General features: G+C 55.4%; 2 protein-coding genes across 5 annotated transcripts in view; one reads left to right on the top strand and one right to left on the bottom strand.

Moving 5' to 3' along the window:
- Positions 1–71: 71 nt before the first annotated feature.
- On the top strand, positions 72–20,790 carry MTHFR (methylenetetrahydrofolate reductase). Of its 4 annotated transcripts, none has more exons than XM_040263446.1 (13): positions 72–131; positions 473–634; positions 2,633–2,878; positions 4,270–4,508; positions 5,323–5,433; positions 8,687–8,880; positions 9,826–10,076; positions 10,347–10,481; positions 10,645–10,825; positions 11,080–11,262; positions 12,366–12,467; positions 13,291–13,410; positions 13,950–20,790. In XM_040263446.1, exons 3-13 carry the CDS (start codon positions 2,646–2,648, stop codon positions 14,166–14,168), a joined length of 1,968 nt encoding a protein of 655 aa, XP_040119380.1. In that variant the 5' UTR covers positions 72–131; positions 473–634; positions 2,633–2,645; the 3' UTR covers positions 14,169–20,790. The 4 variants fall into 4 exon arrangements, with proteins under 4 accessions (XP_040119380.1, XP_040119381.1, XP_040119382.1 ...); XM_040263447.1 differs by lacking the exon at positions 72–131 and adding an exon at positions 241–380; XM_040263445.1 differs by lacking the exons at positions 72–131; positions 473–634 and adding an exon at positions 811–2,364.
- Positions 15,343–20,823, bottom strand: part of CUNH1orf167 (chromosome unknown C1orf167 homolog) — a 21,784-nt gene continuing 16,303 nt past the window's right edge. Inside the window, exons 14-19 of the mRNA XM_040262834.1 lie at positions 19,455–19,838; positions 18,614–18,906; positions 16,753–16,897; positions 16,414–16,549; positions 15,968–16,073; positions 15,343–15,527 (exon numbers count right to left, since the gene is read on the bottom strand). Of these exons, the coding sequence (XP_040118768.1) occupies positions 15,343–15,527; positions 15,968–16,073; positions 16,414–16,549; positions 16,753–16,897; positions 18,614–18,906; positions 19,455–19,838 (1,249 nt within the window). The remainder of the gene's footprint in view (positions 15,528–15,967; positions 16,074–16,413; positions 16,550–16,752; positions 16,898–18,613; positions 18,907–19,454; positions 19,839–20,823) is intronic.

The following is a 20,823-nucleotide window of genomic DNA, read 5'->3' as shown; positions in this document are numbered from 1 at the left end:
TGCTCCCGCCTCCCTTAGCAACCTGACTCCCGCGCCTCGCCTCCTCCCGAGCCCCGCCCCCTCCGCCGGAGCCTCATTAGCTGCCACGGCGCTGCGGAGGCCGCGAGCTCTGAGTCATCAGTGACCAGAGGGTGAGTGACGGCGAGGCATATGTCGCCCGCAGGGGAGACCCGGGCCTTGGGGGCCACCCACCCGGGGGCGGGCTCTTGCGGGGGCCGCGGGGAGCGGTGGAGGCTGGCCAGCCCCCTCTGCGCGCGCGCTCTCGATGAGACTAATTTAGCCCCCACTAACTGCCCTCCGACCCCACCAACCCTGGAGCAGAGACTCAGTTTAGGCCCCCAACCTGGACGGAAGGACTTCAGGGCTGAGGCGGCCCTGAGGTGTGGTGGTGACCCCGTGCCCTGGGACCGGACTTGGGCCTTGGTTTCCGCCCCCGCCCAGTGACCCAGTGACGCGGTGATTCTGTTCGCAGCGCGCCAGAGCGGCTGAACACCTTGAGAAGAGCCGAGCGCCGCTGGCACTGCTGTCCCCGACGCCCGCTTCATCGGGCTGCACACAAGTGCCCACCCGGGCCCCTCCAAGAGTGGTGGACTCCAGTATTTTCCCACTGTTCCGGGTGCCTGGCACCGATTTAGTAAGTGTGCATCAAATGGCAAAGGGGCTTCCCAGGTGGCTGAGTGGTAAAGGACCCGCCTGCCAGTGAAGGAGACACCGGTGTGATCCTTGGGTCCGGAAGATCCCCTAGGGAAGGAAAGGACGACCCAATCCAGTATTTTTACCTGGGAAATCCCATGTTCACGGGAGTCTGGCAGGCTACATGGAGTCACAAAGAGTTGTACACACTGAGTGACTGAGCACGCACATCCATTGGTGGAGGGTTGTTTTGAGAACGGTGTGACCTGGCCTGTTGGTGCCCAGTGAGTGCCAGTTGTTAATGCCGGATGCCAGGCATTGGGATACCATAGGTAGAATACTTGGCCCTGGTCTCAGGGAACTGGGAAGAGGGGAGATAAACATGTGAATCCACAGCTACAGCAGGGTTCTTTGGGGTCCTAGCTTAAAGTGAAAAGTGGTAGCACGTGAAAAAATGCTGAAACAAGTTTAGTGCCTGGTCAGAGCTAGGAAGTCTTCACGAACAAAGGAAGGAGCAGTTAGTTTGTAGGTGGTTCAACCTCTTCCCCCGCTCCTGTTTTGGTCCGGCAGATGATTAACGATGCACTCGCTTGCTTTCTGAGGAGAGGCCAGACTCGGCTGATCTTGACACACTCCCCTTTCTTACTCTTCGTGTTCATCCCTTTCAGAGAAACTAGAGCTTTAGGTCAGAATCAAAACGGGCATCCCTCAGGATGGAAAGCACAGTCTGGAGTCAACTCCTTGACCCTGGATGTACTGAGGACACTTGCGTATGTTTTAGGGAGCATTGGATCTCATCAGTTTCTCATGAGTCTGGGACCCCAAACTAGTTAAGAACATGGGCTTGGCAGTAGGCATTCCCTGCAACACATGATCTTGGCCTGGTTGTTCCTCTGATGTTCTGCGTTGCCACACACTGGATACTCTTGCGGTATATGAGTAGTGTGTCCATGTTTCCCACCAAACTGCCCCCATGGCCCTGTGCCCTCTGTCAGCCTGGCCTGCCTGTGGTTGCCATGGTTCAGGGCTTCAGCTGTGGTGGCTGTGCAGTTTCTTGAACTGACTTCACTGATGTGTGTAAGGACAACAGCTTGGAAGGCATGCACAGACTGGACAGTCTTTGTTCCAAGTTGGACATAAATCCATGTCCTTACAGAGCTTGGATCTGGCTACTTTTGGAACCCAGCCAATGTCAACCTCTAACCCACAACATGGTCTTGTCAGAGAAGCACAAACTTGGGAGAAATCTGGCAGCTTTGTCAAGCCCTAAGCCCTTCCATCCTGCGTGCACACAAACTGTTCCCAGTCCCAGGAGGTTTCCAGGGCCGAACTGTTGATTCTTGGCGAGTGCTCCAGTTGCTCCGAACATCTGTTGACCTCATCTCCACCCAAACGCTGCGGTCTGCAGCCCCACGTCCCCCTCCCCCATCCATCTTCAAGGCTTAGTGCTTCAGCCCTCCCTCTGGCCTGGAATTCTGTGCCCGCCCCCTCGCGCTGGCCCCAGCCACAGCTTTAAGCTCTTCCTTTGTCACGGCTCCGCCCAGTCAGGCACACCCGCTGAGGAGGGTTCCTCCTTTCTCAGGAACTCAGAGGTCCGGGGTCTGAGTTTACCCTGGCAGAGATGGAGCGTCCAAAACCCAAGGTCTTCCCAGTGGGGCACTGCTGCCCCTCCCTGGGAATGAGAGCCTTGGAGGCTGGCAGCGGAAGGCTCTCGGTGCCACCCTCCATCAGGTAGTGGTCACAGAAGACCCAGGGGCTGAGGAGCATGTGCCGGGCGGGGGCTGACGTCCCTGGAGTCAGGCAGCAGCGGAGGGCCAAGGTTGGAGCGAGGCAGCGCAGACAGTCCTTACTGCAGAGTCGCTGGGTGGGGGCCTTGTCACCCAGACCCTCACCAGCCTTCTTCCTGCGTGAAAATGCAGCATCTCTCACCTGACCCTGCCACGCTGGGGCTCGGCCACCTGCCCTGCAGTCTCACGCCCCCTGCCCTCGCCCCGTGCAGCAGGATCTCGGCCATGGTGAACGAACCCAGAGGGAACGGAGGCCCTGGCCCCCGCTGGGAGGGCAGCAGCAGCGGCAGCGAGAGCTCCAAGGACAGTTCAAGGTGCTCCACGCCAGGCTTGGACCCCGAGCGATGTGAGAGACTCCGGGAGAAGATGAAGCGGAGGATGGACTCTGGTGACAAGTGGTTCTCCCTAGAGTTCTTCCCTCCCCGAACTGCCCAGGGTGCTGTCAATCTCATCTCCAGGTGAGTTGGTGTAAGATAAGGAGTACAACTGGGGAGTGGAGGCAAGGTGAATAGGTGAACTGTGCCCTGTGGCTGGGCTGCAGTTTGATCCAGCAGAAAAAAGGTAGCTCCAAGGGGTGGAAAGAAACCAAGCCAGGAGAGATGCTTTGATACGCAACTTGCCACTTTCTGGTCTGTAAAAGTCTCTCTGGGCACGTGGAATTTTTATTCACAGTCTTCCATGAGTTAAAAATGTTCATTCTCCCAGACAACACTTTTTGATGGAGTTTGTGGCTAGATCATGAGTAGAGTTTAGAAAGTTAAAAAACAGTAGCTTGGAGAACATTTTTAGCAAGTTTGGCATTTGGATTATGCCCTTGAAATCAAGAAATGCCAACTGGATTACATTAGTACTTTATGAATCGCAGTTCTTTTTGTAAAGTTTATGCTTTGTATTGCTTGCACTTATGTGTCATTCCCATGGTTGTCAAATTTGAAGGCACAAAAATGTGCAAATGCACCATAGCTTATAATGGGCTTCTTCGGTGGTTCAGATGGTAGAGAATCTGCCTGCAATGCAGGTGATCTGGGTTCAATCCTGGGGTCAGGAAGATCCCCTGGAGAAGGGAATGGCTACCCACTCAAGTATTCTTGCCTAGAGAATTCCATGGACAGAGGAGCCTGGCAGGCTACAGTTCATGGGGTCACAAAGAGTTGGACACAACTGAGCGACTAACACTTTCACTTTTTCACAGCTTATAACACAGCATCCATGTGGCTCTTGATACTAGTCCTGGTAATGTGGCCGTACTCTGCAGGACTCTTGGCTGCTGCCAGGACTGGGCAGTGGTGGGGGGCTGGGGGGTGGCGGAGGCAGGTAGTGTGGAAGAAACTTGTGTCTGCTGACCCTCTTTTTCCCTAGAATAAGACCTTGCTTGCCACTCTTGAGGAGTGCTCTGAACCCTTATCCATCAAAATGTCTTAATTCACCCGAGATGGTAAATATCCAAGCACTTTGAAAACGCCAAAGTGCTGCTCTCACAGAAAATGGCTTTATTGTTGTTACCTTTGCAATAAGAGTAATCATAATAGCAGCACAGTGATTGCTTCTTCACTGCATACCCGGCACTGTTCTTGAGTCATGGAGCCATCTGTCATGATACCCTCAGAATGTTATTAAAAAGTAGGCACTGTCCCCTGCCACACTGTAGAAATGAGAAAAGTGAGGCGCAGAGAGTTTAAGTAATTCTCCCAAGATCGCACAGTTGGTGAGTAGCAGAGCCAGGATGTAAATGCAGGTCAGTCTGATGGCAACCTGCAGATGAGGCTTCTCTAAGTCCAAGACCCCATGGGAACGTGGTGACGGGTGGTGCACCCCCAGGAGCCCCTCCTCAGAAAGAAATTCCCTACAGGTTTGACCGGATGGGAGCAGGTGGCCCCCTCTTTGTAGACGTGACCTGGCATCCAGCTGGGGATCCTGGCTCTGACAAGGAGACCTCGTCCATGGTGATTGCCAGCACTGCCGTGAATTACTGTGGCCTCGAGACCATCCTGCACATGACCTGCTGCCATCAGAGCCGGGAAGAGATCACGGGCCACCTGCACAAAGCCAAGCAGCTGGGCCTGAAGAACATCCTCGCGCTGAGGGGAGGTGTGGAGCCAGCGGCCTGCTCTCTGGGTCTTGCTTTCTGGAGGACCTCTTCTGTCCCTGCAGCGGTCCTTTTCTTTTTTCCAGGTCCCATTCCTGCCAGTAGCATTAGTAGGTGGTGTGGGTCAAGAGGACCATGGGCAACACACGGAGCCACTTTTTGACCTTTTGACCTCTCAATAGGAATTCAGTCAGGACCACAGCCGGTGCCTGATAACCCGCTGTTGTGATGTACACCACTGAATTGATCCCTTCCTGTTCCCAGCTTTTGACCCAGACACAGAATTCCGCTCTGACCTGTGTCCCAGGAGTGAGAGTAGCTGGTTATGCCTCTGGCCCGGGCTGTCATTGGGGCACACAAGTGTGGGAAGCGGCAGTCTGCTGGGTGGGCCCTTGTGGCCTCATGCTCCCTATCCCCAAAGACCATGTCTCACCTGAGATGAGTGGAAGCTTCTCCCAGGAGGCAAGGGTTCCCAGGGAGTGGGAGAGCGAACAGTGGGCTTGGGCGAGGTGCCTGGACACACCTAGGTGTGAGCAGGTGGGGGGATCTCAGGTGCTCCGGGCTGAATGCAGAGCGGCAGCTGTTCTCTGCCAGTCGCCGCCTGCATCTGTGCCTGGCGACTGTTTGCTGGCTTGGCTGCTGTCATCCTTCCCACTGTTACCAAGTGCTACAGTGGAAAGCACAGACACCAACTTCAGTAATAGGAAGGCTCTGCCTTCGAGATTCTGTTGGCCCTGGGTGTGGGCGTGGGGAGAAGGAACAGAGAGGTTCCTGGAGGTGGGGTGAGACCCAGTACTGTGACCTCCAACCCTGCAGACCCCATAGGTGACCAGTGGGAAGAGGAGGAAGGAGGCTTCAACTATGCTACGGACTTGGTGAAGCACATCCGAAACGAGTTTGGTGACTACTTTGACGTCTGTGTGGCAGGTGAGGGGCTGGGGCATCCCAGTGGGTGGAGCCTGAGAGGAAGGAAGGAGAGGCACAGATGAGGACCCCGAAGGTTCACTGCACCATGGGGGCCTTCCTGCACTTGTTGGGGGAGGCCTATGCTGTGATGGAATGGAGTGATGGAGGTGTAGAGGTGCTTGGACAGACCATGTCTTCTGCCTTTTCCTTCTCCTCTCATATACCACACTCCTGGGAGTGTCACCATCCCCTAATTTTTTTTTCCAGTTTTATTTTAAAAAAACATTTATTGATTTTTGGCTGTGCTGGGTCTTCACTGCTACACCAGGGCTTTCTCTAGTCGCGGTGAGTGGTGCCTGCTCTCTAGTGGTGCTCGGGCTTCTCACTGCAGTGGCTTCTCTTGTCGTGGAAAGTGGGCTCTAGCGCACGTGGGCTCATTAGCTGCGGCACACGGGCTTAGTTGCCCCACAGCATGTGGGATCTTCCCAGACCAGGGACTGAACCTGTGTCCCCTGCATTGGCAGGCAGATTCTTAACCACTGGACCACCAGGGAAGTCCTCCGTCCTGTTTTAAAAAATGTAACATCGCTCAGATGTTTTGATACAGAGCAGCTTTTCTTTTCATTTTGAATTTGAAAGTACTATACCACTGAATACAGTGGAAAGAAAAGTTCCAAAACTGAACTTGAGTCTCTGTTCATGCAGCACGAGCCAGTGTCCTATGGCCAGGGCTCCTCTGTCCTTACACCTGAGCCCACCGTTGCGACCCCCTTCCTCTCCCCTTCTTCAACTCCTGGTGGCCCAAATCTAACCACCCAGACTTCCAAGGAAGATATGTATGTATTCTTGACCCAATGACAAAAGGATGTTATGTTTTCATGTGAAAGGGAAAAGGGCCACGTTATTTTTAACTGTATTAGGGAGGTGTGAACAGTTTCAAAGTGAGGTTTTATTTACTCAAGGTGAACATGAATCAGAACCAAGGATTTTCCCCCACCTCGTATCCCTTCATACTGTAAAGTTTTGTTCCTCTGCCTTTTCTTGGTATTAGCCTGTTCCCCAGCTCTATTCCTCCTCAAACAAAAGAAATATATTTATTAAGATTCCGAGGGCAGGGACTCTCAGAATAAGGTCAGGAAATGGCATCAGACCTCACTAAGCCCTGGAATCCCCAGCCCTCCCTCATCCTCGCTGGGGCCACAGAGCCCCGTCTCTGCCTTCCACTGCTCCATGCTTCATCCAGTAGATCTGATAGGTACACTTTCCCTGTCTCTGATATGTATGGGACACACGTGACCCACTGCTTGCTCCTGAGTGTAGCCAAGACTGACCTACAGGCCTCAGTGATAAATCCAGATCTCAGGAGAGAGAACTCTAGTTTCAACTCTAGTTTCTTTAGCTACAGCCGGGAAGTGAGGTTCACCTGCTAGAAAGAGGGCGTAGCCTTCCCTCTTGCCCACACTCTTGTCTGGGCCTTAAGCTTCTCGAATAGGGGCTTAGATATGATGAGGCAGTGTGTGCCAGACACACTGGAAGTCCAGGGATTCATTTGATGCATCATCTTGGCATGATGATTTTTTTCAGATATTTTGGAGAAAATTCTATCAGTCTTATTAAAATGAACCCAGGTATGTTATGGAGTGGAACATCAGAGTGATCTGAACTTTAAAAAGTAAGCCATGTGACTTCAAGGAAATGACTTCTTGTGAGGGCTTTGGGCTGTGTTCCCAGGCCCCCAGTGTACAGGCCCACTGTTCTCAGTGTTCAGGATAGGCTGTTGAGGTGGATGAGTGTGGGAGGCCCTGATGAGGGATTGGGAATTCAAGTGTCCTTGCTCACGGGGTCACAAGACAGTTGGTTGATTGGGGAATGTGCCTACGTGTGGTGGGCATTGGATGGTCACAAGTAGAAACCAGCAGAGCTGTGAGCATACAGTTGCCGAGTGGTTTGGTGCCTTGCTCATGGTGAAGTGAATGAGAAGGCGGACGGGTGGATTAGGAAGCACCCAGCTGGCCACCATAGAATAAGAATGTAGCAAAACCCAAATGTCAGCAACTGCTGGATCTCTTGGGTGCTGTTGAGGTTTTCTAGAGTTTCGGCTGTTAAAACCTCTGTTTCTGAAATTCCTGCTGGAAAAATAGCCTTGTTATTGAAAAGTGTAACAGTCTGGTGTTTAATCCTCCCACCCCCTTATCCCTGAAACAGTAGTTCTTCTATCCATTTTTGATGACTCGGGCTTTCTTAAGAATGAAACTGCCTTGTCGCAGCAAAGCAGCCTGGCTGCCCAACAGCCTGGGTTCAGGCCTGTCACTTCCTCAGGGTCTTGCCCTGGCCTCAGGCTGAGGAAGCCCGTGCTCTGCTTGTAGTTCATTAGGTCCTCTGGTCTTTCAGTGCAGGCAGAGCCTCGAGTGAGTTTAGTCCTTTAGGGAAATGGGGTGGGGTGGGGTGGGGTGAGGTATACTGTTCCTGGATCTAGATGTGCCTTGGGGAGGTCTGGCCATGCCTCCCAGACATCCCTGCCATCGCAGCATGTGGACATCCATTCCCCACTCCGCTGCCCCCCCGCCCCCGCCCGCCCTGCGTTTTCACACTCTGGGAGTTTGTTCTTTTGTGGGGCTGCTCTTTCCACTGTCAGGCAGCTCTCTGAAACTGATTCTAATTCTGCCATCAGAAGCAGCACAGGATATGGTGAATAAGGAACTAAGGTTATTCTGTTTTCCTGGTGACAGACCTGTGGGCATTTAGGAATAATTACGATGTTCTCTCCATTCTTTTCTTCAAGCAGAACCTCTCCGCTCTCTTCACTTCTTCCTTGTGTAACGTGGTTCTGACTGTACCGTCTGGAACCACTGAGTGATTTTGATGTGAAATTAAAAGCACTGTTTTCATCCGGTACCTAGAGTCAAGCCCAGCCTCCCAAGCTGCCCAGCCAGTGTGAATATAGCATTTTCTCTTTTCTGTGGCCACCAAATCCAGGTCAGCTTGGCCTGACTGTGTGTGCATGGACCATGAAGCAGGACAGTGTGGGAATTTGAGGGCAGTCCACCCCCACTCTTGGAGGGGAGCGGTGCTGACTCTAAGCCAGCTCTCACCAAGAGTCACCTTCGGGGAGCGGGGCCCATCTGAGCAGCTCAGTCATCACCACTTCAGCCTGTCCGTGCTGAGAGGCTAGAAGGTATGGGTCCGGAGCTGTCCACTGCCGGCTCTCTGGTTTCTTCGTCACTCACCTTGAGCAGGTGTAGCCAGCCTCTTTCTACGGTGTCCCTGTTGGCAGGTTACCCCAAAGGCCACCCCGAAGGAGAGAGCTTTGAGGCCGATCTGAAGCACCTGAAGGAGAAGGTGGCTGCGGGAGCTGATTTCATCATCACCCAGCTGTTCTTTGAGGCTGACACGTTCTTCCGCTTTGTGAAGGCTTGCTCCGAGATAGGCATAACCTGCCCCATCCTCCCTGGCATCTTCCCTATTCAGGTGAGGGTCCCAGGAGGGCTAATGGACTCCCACCACTGTCCCTGCTCATCCTAGCACTTCCCCCTTAGCCAGGGCTCTGGAGTGAAGTGCCAAGTTCAGGCTCAAGTTCTTCCTGATGCTCATTAGATTTTCATTAAACGGATGCTCAGTCTTTGCAAAATGCTATCTTGCCAGCCACTTCACACCCGTGATGTCGTCTCAAATAGCAGTAGTACCTGTTGAAGAGGCTTGCTGATAAGTGTCACTAAAAGGGGTTATTACTCTCATTATAAATTTTGGTTAATGGTTTCTAAACTTCACTGTCACCAGAATCATTTAATGAGCTTTCTCAAAGGGTAGATTTCCAGACCCCGTGCCTTGAAGTTCTGGTTCAGTAGATCTGAGGTGGGGCCTGGGAATCTGTCCATTGCTTCTTAATGTGGTGGGCGATTCTGGTGACTGGTGAGGCTTGGGAACCACTGGCTTAAATGACCACCGTGCTATCAATAGATCCATCTAGGGGCCAAAGGGCTGCCTCAGGCCTGTGGCGGAGATGCTATAAAGTATGAAAGTGTTAGTCACGTCTGATTTTTGTGACCCCATGAACTGTAGCCCGTCCAGCACTTCTGTCCATGGCATTCTCCAGGCAAGAATACTGGAGTGGGTTGCCATTCCTTTCTCCAGGGGATCTTCCCAACCCCGGGATCGTATCCGGGTCTCCCTCGTTGCAGGCAGATTCTTTACCACCTGAGCCACCAGGGAAGCCCAAGGGATGTTGTGGGCAGCTCTCTAATCTGCAGAGGAGAAAAAGCTGCAGTAGGCAAGGGTGCTTGTGCTGTATGGCCTGACTGTCCTGGGTCACCCTGTGTCGCATTACAGAGGCCAGGAGACCCGGTGGGGGGATGAGTATGTGGGGTGAGAGACGAGCCGGGAGATGGCACCTGCAGCCCCTCATGTCTTGGGCAGGGCTACCACTCCCTCCGGCAGCTGGTGAAGCTATCCAAACTGGAGGTGCCGCAGCAGATCAAGGATGTGATCGAGCCCATCAAAGACAATGACGCTGCCATCCGCAACTATGGCATTGAGCAGGCCGTGAGCCTGTGCCAGGAGCTGCTGGCCAGTGGCTTGGTGCCAGGCCTCCACTTCTACACCCTCAACCGAGAGGTGGCCACCATCGAGGTGCTGAAGCGCCTGGGGCTTTGGATCGAGGACCCCAGGTGAGGCCAGAGGCCCTGAATTCAGGCTTGGGAGCCACAGAGGAGAGTGGGTCAGGAAGTCAGAAGTCCCAGAAAGTGCGCACCCTAGGTGTGCCAGCCTCCATGAGGCACAGAGGGTTGTGCAGAGTCTAGTGTCTTAGAGCTCCAGTCTCAGCCGGAACTGCCTGTCTAGCTTGATGTTTGAGTTCAGTGGAAGAACCTGGGCTCAGTGTTGCCTCCCTCCCTCCCTCTGTCCAGTCCTTGACCCTTTCTGTCTCCATTCTCACCCAGGCGTCCCCTGCCCTGGGCCCTCAGTGCCCACCCCAAGCGCCGGGTGGAGGATGTCCGGCCCATCTTCTGGGCCTCAAGACCAAAGAGTTACATTTACCGCACGCAGGAGTGGGACGAGTTCCCCAACGGCCGCTGGTGAGTGGGGTTCTGTTTACCTGGAGGAGGAGGGAGTCTGAGTGTGGAGGAGCCCTTCGGACAATTCACAGGAATGCACCGCCCCAGGGGCAGGTGGAGGCCATTGGCCGTCTGGAGCCCAAGGTCAGGAGTTCGACTTGACCTAGGGCACCTCCTCCACCAGGGGCAATTCCTCCTCTCCGGCCTTTGGGGAGCTGAAGGACTACTACCTCTTCTACCTAAAGAGCAAGTCCCCGAAGGAAGAGCTGCTGAAGATGTGGGGGGAGGAGCTGACCAGTGAGGAAAGTGTCTTCCAAGTCTTTGCCCACTACCTCTCGGGAGAGCCCAACCAGAACGGCTACAAAGTGAGTGCGGCTGGGGTGGGATCCCCGGGTACTGCCCCTCGTCCCGTGGGCCAGACGCCCTACCCTGAGTCTTGTCACCGTGTCCGGATGTGGCACCTTGGCCAAGGGAGGAGGTGAGTCGGGGTCCCCATGTGGGGTGCCTGGAAGGGGCTTACAGAGGCAGAGACAGGCTAGGTCTCTGATGGGGACTGTAACAGGGAGGGACCCAGGGTGCCAGGTCGGGTTGTTGCCCCAGCTGGGCTCACCCTCCTCAGGTGACTTGCCTGCCCTGGAATGATGAGCCCCTGGCGGCCGAGACCAGCCTGATGAAGGAGGAGCTGCTGAGAGTGAACCGGCGGGGCATCCTCACCATCAACTCCCAGCCCAACATCAACGGGAAGCCGTCTTCTGACCCCATCGTGGGCTGGGGCCCCAGTGGGGGCTATGTCTTCCAGAAGGTGTGGCAGGGACCCACAGAGCTACCTACCCCTTGACCTGCATGCAGGGGTTCTCCGGGGCTGAGGACAGAGTGGCCTTCCTCTCGGGGACTTTTTATTCTGAGCAGCAGTGAATCAAAGTGGACGGGAGCTCAGGCTTGGAGTCGGACAGACCTGGGTAGAATGGTCACTTGGCCGCTCTGAGCCTCAGCTTTCCCTTCTGTAAAATGGGGATATGCCAGGTGTTCTGGGAATGAACCACAACAAAGCACGTAAAGTGCTTAGCACGTGGAAACGTCCCCTAAATGGGAGCTGTTATTACTGTTCCCTGTGGATCCCTTTCTCCAGGGGCTGCTAGAGTCAAAATTACATTCTAAACTAAAGCCTGAAGGCTCAGGGGTTAGACAGGCTTGCGTTTGAATACCAGCTCTGCTGTGTACAGTCAGTGCAGACAAGTTCCTTACCTTCCCTGAACCTAAGTTTCCTCATCTGTAAAATGGAGCTAACAGCCCCGACCTTGCAGTTTTATGAGTATTATAGCAAGTGAATTTAGATAAACCCAGCTTCGGGGTTCCCTGGCATCCAGTGATTAAGACTCCACACTTCCAATGCAGGTGGATGGGTTAGATCCCTCAGTCAGGGACCTAAGATCCCACATGCCATATGGTGTGGCCAAAATTTAAATAAATAAATAAACCCAGCTTAATTCCTGATGGCCAGGTAGTGCTGGAAAAGCCCTCCACCCAGCAGACAAGGGATAGCGTGTGTCAGGCCTCTCTTGCCAAACTGGGCTCCGTGTATGGCTTTTGAAATGGTTTCTCTGTGGACACTTTCTCCACTGGATGGAAGGGTGCCAGATAGCCCTCAGACCCGTCAAGACCAAGAAACTGCACATACCTGCTCCCCTCCCTGTCATTCATGTATTTGCTAACTCCAGCTAGTGGCCACTGTTCATCCCGACACCTTAAGTGTCCTGCCACATGTGTCCTCATGAATGCCTCCCCAGCACGGTCAGCAGGACAAGCGTCCCGTGTTTCAGAGCACAGAGCTCGCTCAGCAGCGCCCATGGAAGGTGTCCAGCGAGGCCTGCAGGTTACGTGACAGTGCCCGTCTCCCTCCCGCAGGCCTACTTAGAGTTCTTTACTTCCCGAGAGACGGTGGAGGCGCTTCTGCAGGTGCTGAAGAAGTATGAGCTCCGGGTGAATTACCACATCGTGGATGTGAAGGTAGGCCAGCCCTGGCTCGAAGGGTGTCTGACAGGGCCAGAGCCCCAGGGCCAGGGGCACCACATTTACTCTGCCATTCAGCAATCACAGAGCACCCGACTGGGCCAGGCATTATGCCAAGTGAATTAGCAGACAGAGCCAGGCCTCACTCTCCCAGAGCTCCCAGCCTAGCGAGGAGGCCATCAGTGGATAATTATGAATGGGTGCAAGCAGCTGCACTTTGTAACCGTGAATTTCAGCAGAGGAAGCTGGAGATGCGAGAGGGATGTCTAACTTGAGAGGTCAGAGGAGGCGATGGGAGGGATCTTGTGTAACCTGAATCTTTAAGGATGAGGAGTAAAGGGAAAGGAGAAAGGGCTGAGGGTGTGCAAAGGCCTCACTGCTGAATGGGGTCAGAGGGAGGCTGAAGTGTTAGCCAGGCCCAGGTCCTTAGGGGTCTCAATTGTCCTGCTTGGCATTTGAGGTTTCCCTTATAGGCAAGAGATAGCCTTGGCCCTGTGTTTGATTGGAGGCAGGTCCCAGTGGACAGCTGTGCGAATAACAGGGCTGGGCAGACAAGAGTCCCCAGGCCTGGTGGTCTAAGTAGCAAAGAGAGGCCTGACCAGGTGAAACATCAGAGGAAGTAAGCAGACCACTGAAAGAAGAGCTGATTGGCACTTCGGGCGGAGGGCAGAAAAGGCCAGGATGACTTCTGACTTTCAGGCTTGTGGCTGGTCACAGAGTTGCAGAGCTGGGGGGCGGAGAGGGGAACAGGGGTGCGCGCTCTAGGTGAGAGGACTGCAGCTGTCTGCACCCCAAGTCTGCTCCTGCCCACCTCCCCCAGGGTGAAAATATCACCAACGCCCCCGAGCTGCAGCCCAACGCGGTCACCTGGGGCATCTTCCCTGGCCGAGAGATCATCCAGCCCACAGTGGTGGACCCGGTCAGCTTCATGTTCTGGAAGGTAAGGGGGCCAGGAGCAGGCCTGCCCTGCCCACCTCCAGAGCCTTGGGCGGGCGGTGTCACCAGGTCCTGGGTAGGTGGCTGGAGGCCACACCCCCGGGGCTGGCAGCACCCTGACTCTGACTCACAGTGTATTACCTCTTGCCTGGGGAGGGGGGTGGTACTGGCAATGGGCTATGCTGAGTTCTTGGAATATGTCCTGTTGGGCAGCAGCAGAAGCCCTTGGGATGCTGAGCATGGAGCCCCAACGTAGGGGCAACTCTGTTAACCAGGCTGTTGTGTCTGTGTATCTCTGTCTGTCTGTATGTGGGACTGTGTGTACCTGTGCCTGTGTGCCTGCGTCTGTGTGTGTGTGTGTTTCTGTATGTGCGACTGTGTGTACCTGTGCTTTCCTGTATGTTTGCCTGTGTCTCCGTGTGTCTGTCTCTGTGTGCGACTGTGCGTACCTCTGCCTCTCTCTGCGTGTGTGCCTGCGACTCCGTGTGTGTCTGTGTATGTGTCTGTGTGTGTGCCTGTGTGCTCGCATGTGCACACGTGCAGGATGAGGCCTTCGCGCTGTGGATTGAGCAGTGGGGCAAGCTGTACGAGGAGGAGTCCCCCTCCCGCATGATCATCCAGTACATCCACGACAACTACTTCCTGGTCAACCTGGTGGACAACGAGTTTCCGCTGGACAACTGCCTGTGGCAGGTGGTGGAAGACACGTTTGAGCTTCTCAGCAGGCCCCCCCAAGACGAGAGGGAGACAGAGGCGCTGTGACCCTGCACCCTGACAACCTTAGTTTGAGGCCACTGTGTCCCGCCTTCCTCATCTCCATCCTAGCTCTCTGGGAGACCCCTATTTTTCATTTCTCCCCAGCCCTGGCCTCCACCCTCTGATACAATGATGGCAGCTAGACTGGTGTGAGGTTCCCAGGCTCTGGCTGGACTTGAGTCCGCCCCACATGGGAACCTGGTGTTCCAGCTCATCTGGGAGTCTGTGCTCTGGTGGGGAGCAGCCCCTTCCACAAGGACCCCATGGGCAAAACGCCATCTACCCTGAGAAGGGCTGTTGCTAACGGAGCCCCTTGGGGCCAGCCTGGGACTGCCAGTGACCTCGCTCCTGGGGCGCCAGGAGAACAGGCAAAGTGAACAGTGCAGCAGGCCCTGTGGGACTGCAGAGGAGACAAGGTCATAACGTCTCATCCTTCCACCACCCAGGCATTGGCAGCCGGGTGCCACCCATTTGGAAATGAAGAGGCAGCCACTGCCCTGCCTGCCAACTGCCCCGTCAGGCAGCGGCCCCTGGACGACCTTGGACTGAAATCTAATAGTTTTGGCCTCCTTTTAGCAGAGAGCTCAACTGGGTTCCTCCCCTTTCTACAGTGCTGCTGTTTGAAAGACTTATCCCCATGACTCGAGAAACTGCCTCTTAAGGGTTAAAGGTGTTTGAACCCTTGTACCCTTGGCCTTCCCATTTCTCCCCTGGCCCTGAAGGGTGAAAGGATACCCTGCCTGTTACCATCGGGGTGAAGATGAGGTTGGCCGAGCCTGACTGACTTCTTCCTGACTTATTTTTCAGGCAGAACCCCCTCCTGCCAGCTACTTCCTCCCCTCGGAGCACCCTGTCTAGGAAACTGTCTGCCTGGCACTGCTTCCCGCTGCCCAGGGGCTGTGACTTGCCACAAGCACACAGGCTGGTCCCTGTCCCAGTCCCTCTTGTGAGTCTTCACCAGCTCAGGGGCAGGAGAGGGGGCGAGTGTCCACAGGGCAGCCTGATGGCAGAGGAAATGGATCCCAGGGACTGGCCGGCAGGGGAGAGACAGAGAAGCGGCTGGGGTTGAGGAGGGCGTTTTATTGTCCTTCACAGCTCTTGGCCTGGGCGTTCTGTGGCCTGAGCCTGCGCTCCGCAGATGGGTGGAGCTCCGATCTATTTTCCTTTCCATGAGAACAAGTCACAGCTGCAGCTGGGCCCCCTTCTCCGCCCCAGGTCCACCCAGTGCTGGGGCTCTGGCAGCTTCCGGCCTGCTTCCAGGCCTCCTGAGGCCTGCCTTGCTGCAGGGCCTCATGCTGCTGCTGGCTCTGGCCCTCAGGCCTCTGGCTGCCAGACACTGGTGCCACTTCTTAAAGGCCTGGAATCAGGGAGGGAGGAGCTCTGTGGCTCCCTTCCAGGTCTGTGTGGTCAGTACTGGGCCCAGATCCTTCCGTCCCTGAGGGAAGAGAGAGCCCTTCCCTCTGCCCCAGGCCAAAAGCCCTGGCTCAGGATACATGTGATTTGTGACCAGGGAAGCTGAGCTCTGCATGTCAGGAAGGGGTGACGCTCAGCAACCCACAGCCATCATGGGCTGGTGTGAACAACAGCTGTGTCGCGGGCCAAGCCTTGTCCTCCAACCAGTAACTAGGACTGGGCGGATCCCTTCCTCACCAGCTGAATCCAGGCTGTTTTCTCCTAACTGAATTGATCCCTCCCTGAAAATGGAGAGGCTCTGGGGACAGCTGCCAGGGAGGGTGCGGCTAAGGAATGTGCAGGTGTGGCCCTGTTGGGAAGGGCCTGCAGGAGATGGGGCTGCCCGCTGGTACCTGGGAAAGGACCCAGCCGTCCTCCTGACTCTGTAACCGCTGAGCCACCTGCAACCGCAGGATGCGCCGCCGCCACAGTCGCCAGGCCCATCTCAGGTGCCACTGCCTGAGCTGTGGGGACAGTTGCTAGGAGGCCCTGAGCTGGGCCACCGCTGTCTCCGGCAGCCCCCAGCCTCTCTGCTGCCTCTCCCCACCTGCAGCCCTGAGGGTAGAGGGGCCCTTCCCTCTGCTCCAGGCCAAAAGCCCCAGCTCGGGGGAAGGGGCTGTGACAAGGGGATGTCATCTGAGATGTGCTAACAGTGCAGGTCCCTGGGCCTGTTCCCAAGGTTTCAGGCTTGGTAGGTTCAAAGACCAAACTTGGAGAGAGAGCGTGTCCAGGGGTTAGGGCTGGGAAAGGGACGGGATGGGCAATCAGCGTGAGGTTGGGAAGGTTCCCCCCTACTCACCAGTGTCCGTGCCAGCCTCTCCACTCCCTGAGCATCTACCCAGCGCTGCCACATGGCTGCCCGGAGCCTGGCCTGCTGGGAGCTCTGTAGCTGGTGCAGCCGGGCCTCAAGTCGCCAGCACTGCAGGTACTTCCTCCTGAGGGGAGAGGCCCTGGTGGGTCCTGACAGCCATTATGACTTCCTCATGGTCAGGATAAAGGGCAGAGCCTCAGGCCTGGGCCTGGGATCCTGTGGGACAAGCACTGGCCGGGGAGTGCCAGCTCTGGCCACGGATCAGGCAAACCCTTCAGCCCGGCCCCCATCCTCACCTCTCCCTCTACGCACACCCTCTGCTCCTACCCCAGATGCCTTGTCTTGCCCTCGAGGTCTCTGGTTTCAGAGCTGTAGTCTGGCCGCGCAGGGTACTCGTCCTGGGCCCAGCAGGTGCACCTGGGTCCCTGCAGCTGGAGCTGGGAGGTGGGGCTGAGGGAAGGCTGGCTGTCACCTGGAAAGGGGAGTTGGAAGGGGCTAACACATCACTCAGGGAAGTAGACTTACCCACCCCGATGCTTCTGGAGGTTGGACTGTTAAGAGAAGGGTGAATAAGAAATGGTGTTGAGCAAATGAAGCCAGTGTCCCTGCTTCCACCACAGCTGCCCAAGTCTCCTGTGGCCCAAAAGAGAAGGAACCGGGTGGGGTGGGAGAAGTTGTCATTGTTTTCCCAGCATTGGGAAATGTTCCAGAAGAGGAGATGGGTGGGGAAGACAGTAAATACATAAGACAGGTTCGCAGAGAGCTTGATGCTGATTTCCAGGCCTGTGATGGCTGGTAACCGACTCACCGCTGCACTTCAGACCTCGTTTATCCCCAGAGGGAGGGTCTCCTTACTCTGAGCCCAGGACGCTTCTCCCTGCATCGGTCCACCGGGGCTGCGGTGCTGGGTTGGGCTTGGCCCCATGGCCCATGGCCTGCAGCTGTGGGTCTGAAGGAACAAAGAAAAACCTGAACCCCAGTGACCTGGCAGGATTCCTTTTCTGTCCTACCCCAGCCAGTCAGGGGACTTCCTGTTTGTGTGTGCACAAGTGGGATGGTTCACATTGCCTCAGGTTCTCCTGTAAGGCTTCCAGAGGGGACAGAAAAGGGCCAAGAGTAATGTGGCCGTTGGTACATGCCACTGCCTCTTCCCCCATCCTCCCGCGTGGCTGGAGACTCCAGAAGGCGAGTGGACCAATAATAGCTACCGCTCAGAGCCTGCCTGGGTCAGGTATGGCCTGTGAGGTGGGCATTTCTCTCCCTACTTAGTGACAAAGGTTGGTCGTTTGAGGCCCCACCTCTCCAGAGTGGTCTGACTCCAGGGCTGGAGCCCCCAGCGACTGCTCTGTACAGGCGGGGGCTCTCGAAGGGAGCCTGTGCCACCAAGAGATGACATAAAGCCTGTCCTCGTTAGGTAAGGTCTGCCTGGGCACGTGTGTGCATGCGGTAGAAAAGGGGGGGGGAGGCCTGGAATTCACCCTAGTACAACTGACCATTCCTGGCACTTAACTGTATTTTGTTTCTACAAGCCTCAGTTTCTCCATCAGTAGGCAGGGATCCCTGCCTGCCTTTGCTGACAGGAATGGAAGTGTTTATAAACATACTCTGAAAATAAAGTTGTCTTGAAACACAGATCTAGAAAGAAAATACCCAGAGACCTCAAAATCTGCAGTTGCCATAGCCCCACATAGGTGAAAATGCAGATTCTGCAACCTAGAATAGGATTCTTGATGCTGCCAGTCATCTAGAGGAATAGTGTGTGTCCTGCAATGAGGTGTCCCTAGACTGCTGTGCAGTGGCACTCCTGGTGCCTGGAGTGATGCACTCGTGGCTTCTCCCCTCCCGTTAGGCCACCTGGCTCTTTGTCACCATTTCTACTGAACTCAATCACCTGTCTTGATCCTAGGCTGCACCTTGACTTGGGAGTTCAGGCATCTGCTCCTTAACAGTTGCCACCCAGGGTGTGTCCTTGTAGCAGACTGCACTGGCCTGGTGCTCAGTAAATGTTTGCTGATGGTCCCACAGTTGGCTGACTTCCAGACCAGAGGCTGTCCAAGAACCCGTAGGGGTGGTGTCCACAAGGCCACTGGGATCCTCGAGAAGCATCCAGCCACCCTTGCCACCTGGGCTGAATCAAGCTGATTCTGAAGCAACTGGCCCTCGGGTCATTTGGGACCTCCCACCCCACCTGGGCCCGGCCTCACCTGCCTCTTCGGGGCTGGAGGGTTCATCAGCACCAGGAGGCGCCCTCTGGTGGTCGGCCCAGGCCAGCGCCGGAGGCTGGCCCTGGGCCTGGCCGGGTGGGCTCTGCTGGCCTCCTGGACCTCCACCTGTGGTTCTAGCCATACTCTGAACAGCGCTGTCCGCCACTGGGACCAGTGGGTTCGCAGGAAGCACCTGGGCCCAGCCTGCTGGACATGGGTGACGGCACTTCGCTGGACATGGCCCTGAGTCGCTGATTTGGTCCAGGTCTCTTGGACCCTGAGGGGAAGGAGGAGCCCACACCGAAGTTATCAGGGCCAGGACCCTCCAGCGGGTCCAGGCAAAGCCCCATGCCTATGCTCCCCTCCCTCATCCCTCTTCTGCTGAAATCAGGTTCAAATGGGCACGGAGACCGGCAGAATATTAGACATGGGGACAGAGAGAAAGCAGGCCTGCCCACTGCTCCTTTGTTCCCATCCCCCCACAAGCACTGCTGTATATTTTCCCCACCTGGTGTGCGTCTGGCCTGAGCTGAACTGAGAGCATGCCCACGATAACCCTGGGGCCACCCTGCAAGGCAGGGCTGTTATCTTACTTTGACTTTCAAAGTCAGACTTGCCCAAGGAGGGAGTGGCATGGCTGGAGAGTACAGAGCTGGCATTTGACCCCAGGACTAGTTGCAATGACCAGGATGTCCTATCCTATCACCCCAGCCCCCTGAGCCCCACCACTAGCCACCAAATACCCTGTACCCTGACCCTAAACAAGTTCAAGGTCTAAGCTGGCCCCACACGGTACGGGACTGCCCTCAGGTCAAGGGCACCCACCTGGCGCTCAGAGTCAGGACAGCATGGTCTCGAATGACCCGGTGCTGGCAGGTCTCACGTGCCCACAGCATCCAGCAAAGGGCCTGGGCCCTGGAGCGTTCTCTTGCCTGCCGACGGGCCTTGCAACACTGGCCGGGGGCCACTCGCCTTGCAACGAAGGCCTGCTGGGCCCAGGTCCTCCTCAGCTGCCTGTCTGCCTGGCACCCCTGCTCTCGGCTTTTCCAGCAGGAGGCCTGGGCCACATGCAGCTCCTGAGGCTGGGCTGTGACCACTGGGGCCTCACTGGCAAATGTGGCCCCAGGTGTCCGTCTCCTCAGACCATCTTGGAAGGCTGGACGCTTGGCCCAGGAGGCTTTCACAACTCCAAACCAGGCCTGGAAGTGGCTGCAAAACAGGGGCAGAGGAGGGGCCTAGGTGGCTTCCCAGTCAGAAGTCTCATTTATTCAAAGTTCAGTTCAATCATCAGTCGTGTCCAACTCTGCAACCCCATGGACTGCAGTACTCCAGTCCAGGTATTCAAAGCCCGAAACTCATCCACAAACCATCACAGGTTATACACAGTTTTGTATACACAGCCTCGGTGCCTTAAGAACATCTGGACCAGACTTCCCTGGAGGTCCAGTGGTTAAGACTCTGCCTTCCACTCACTGCAGGGGGCTTGGGTTCAATTCCTGGTTAGGGAACTAAGATCCCACATGTGATGCTATGCAGCATGGCCAAAACAAAAAAAATCAATACTTTTTTTTTTAAAGGAAAAAAAGGAAGTGTGGACTGACGTGTGACAGGTGAAAGCCCTGGCTTTCATTTAGGGGCCTCGGCATGCGTGCACCCTGGCTGCTGAGGGCAGGCTGCCTGGGACGGTGTGGGAGCCTGGTGGTGTGGGTCCAGGTCCCCTACATCGGGAACAGCCACACACCCCGTCTACCCTCACACGGCAACTCTAGGGCAGGAGGTCAGTGAAGGGACTGTGGTCAGAGGGGCCAAGAAAACACCAGCTACTCTGCAGTGAATGTTCACTGCTTCTGTGGGAGCACTGAGAACGCCTCTGAGTTTGTATAGAACCAACCCTGGGAAAACACACATCCAGGTAATTCCCTGGTGGTCCAGTGGTTAGATCTCCATGCTTTCATTGTCAAGGGCCCTGGGTTCAATCCCTAGTTGGGGAACTAGGATCCCACAGGCTGTGGGGTGTGGCCAAAGATAATTTTTTCAAAAACCACATGCATCTATGATCTGTATACGTGTGTCATTAGACCATCTCTATTTCAGATTTCGCTCTCTTCTTTGACTATGGTATTCTGTGCTGTGATTCATTAAATAAGACGTGGAGTTGGAACACACGTTCCAGTGGCTGTTTGAGGAGTTGGTT

Source organism: Oryx dammah, unplaced genomic scaffold, assembly GCF_014754425.2.
Source record: "Oryx dammah isolate SB20612 unplaced genomic scaffold, SCBI_Odam_1.1 HiC_scaffold_21, whole genome shotgun sequence".
In the NCBI taxonomy this organism is placed as follows: Eukaryota; Metazoa; Chordata; class Mammalia; order Artiodactyla; family Bovidae; genus Oryx; species Oryx dammah.
This window is presented reverse-complemented; position numbering and strand designations above follow the sequence as displayed.

What these genes read in the sequence shown, in the direction of transcription:
- MTHFR (XM_040263445.1), top strand. Translation starts at nt 2,255, where the DNA reads ATGGAGCGTCCAAAACCCAAGGTCTTCCCAGTGGGGCACTGCTGCCCC. An exon ending in CTTTGACGTCTGTGTGGCAG is followed by an intron (nt 5,434 to 8,686) that starts GTGAGGGGCTGG and finishes CCCTGTTGGCAG; the next exon opens with GTTACCCCAAAGGCCACCCC. An exon ending in CTTTGGATCGAGGACCCCAG is followed by an intron (nt 10,077 to 10,346) that starts GTGAGGCCAGAG and finishes ATTCTCACCCAG; the next exon opens with GCGTCCCCTGCCCTGGGCCC.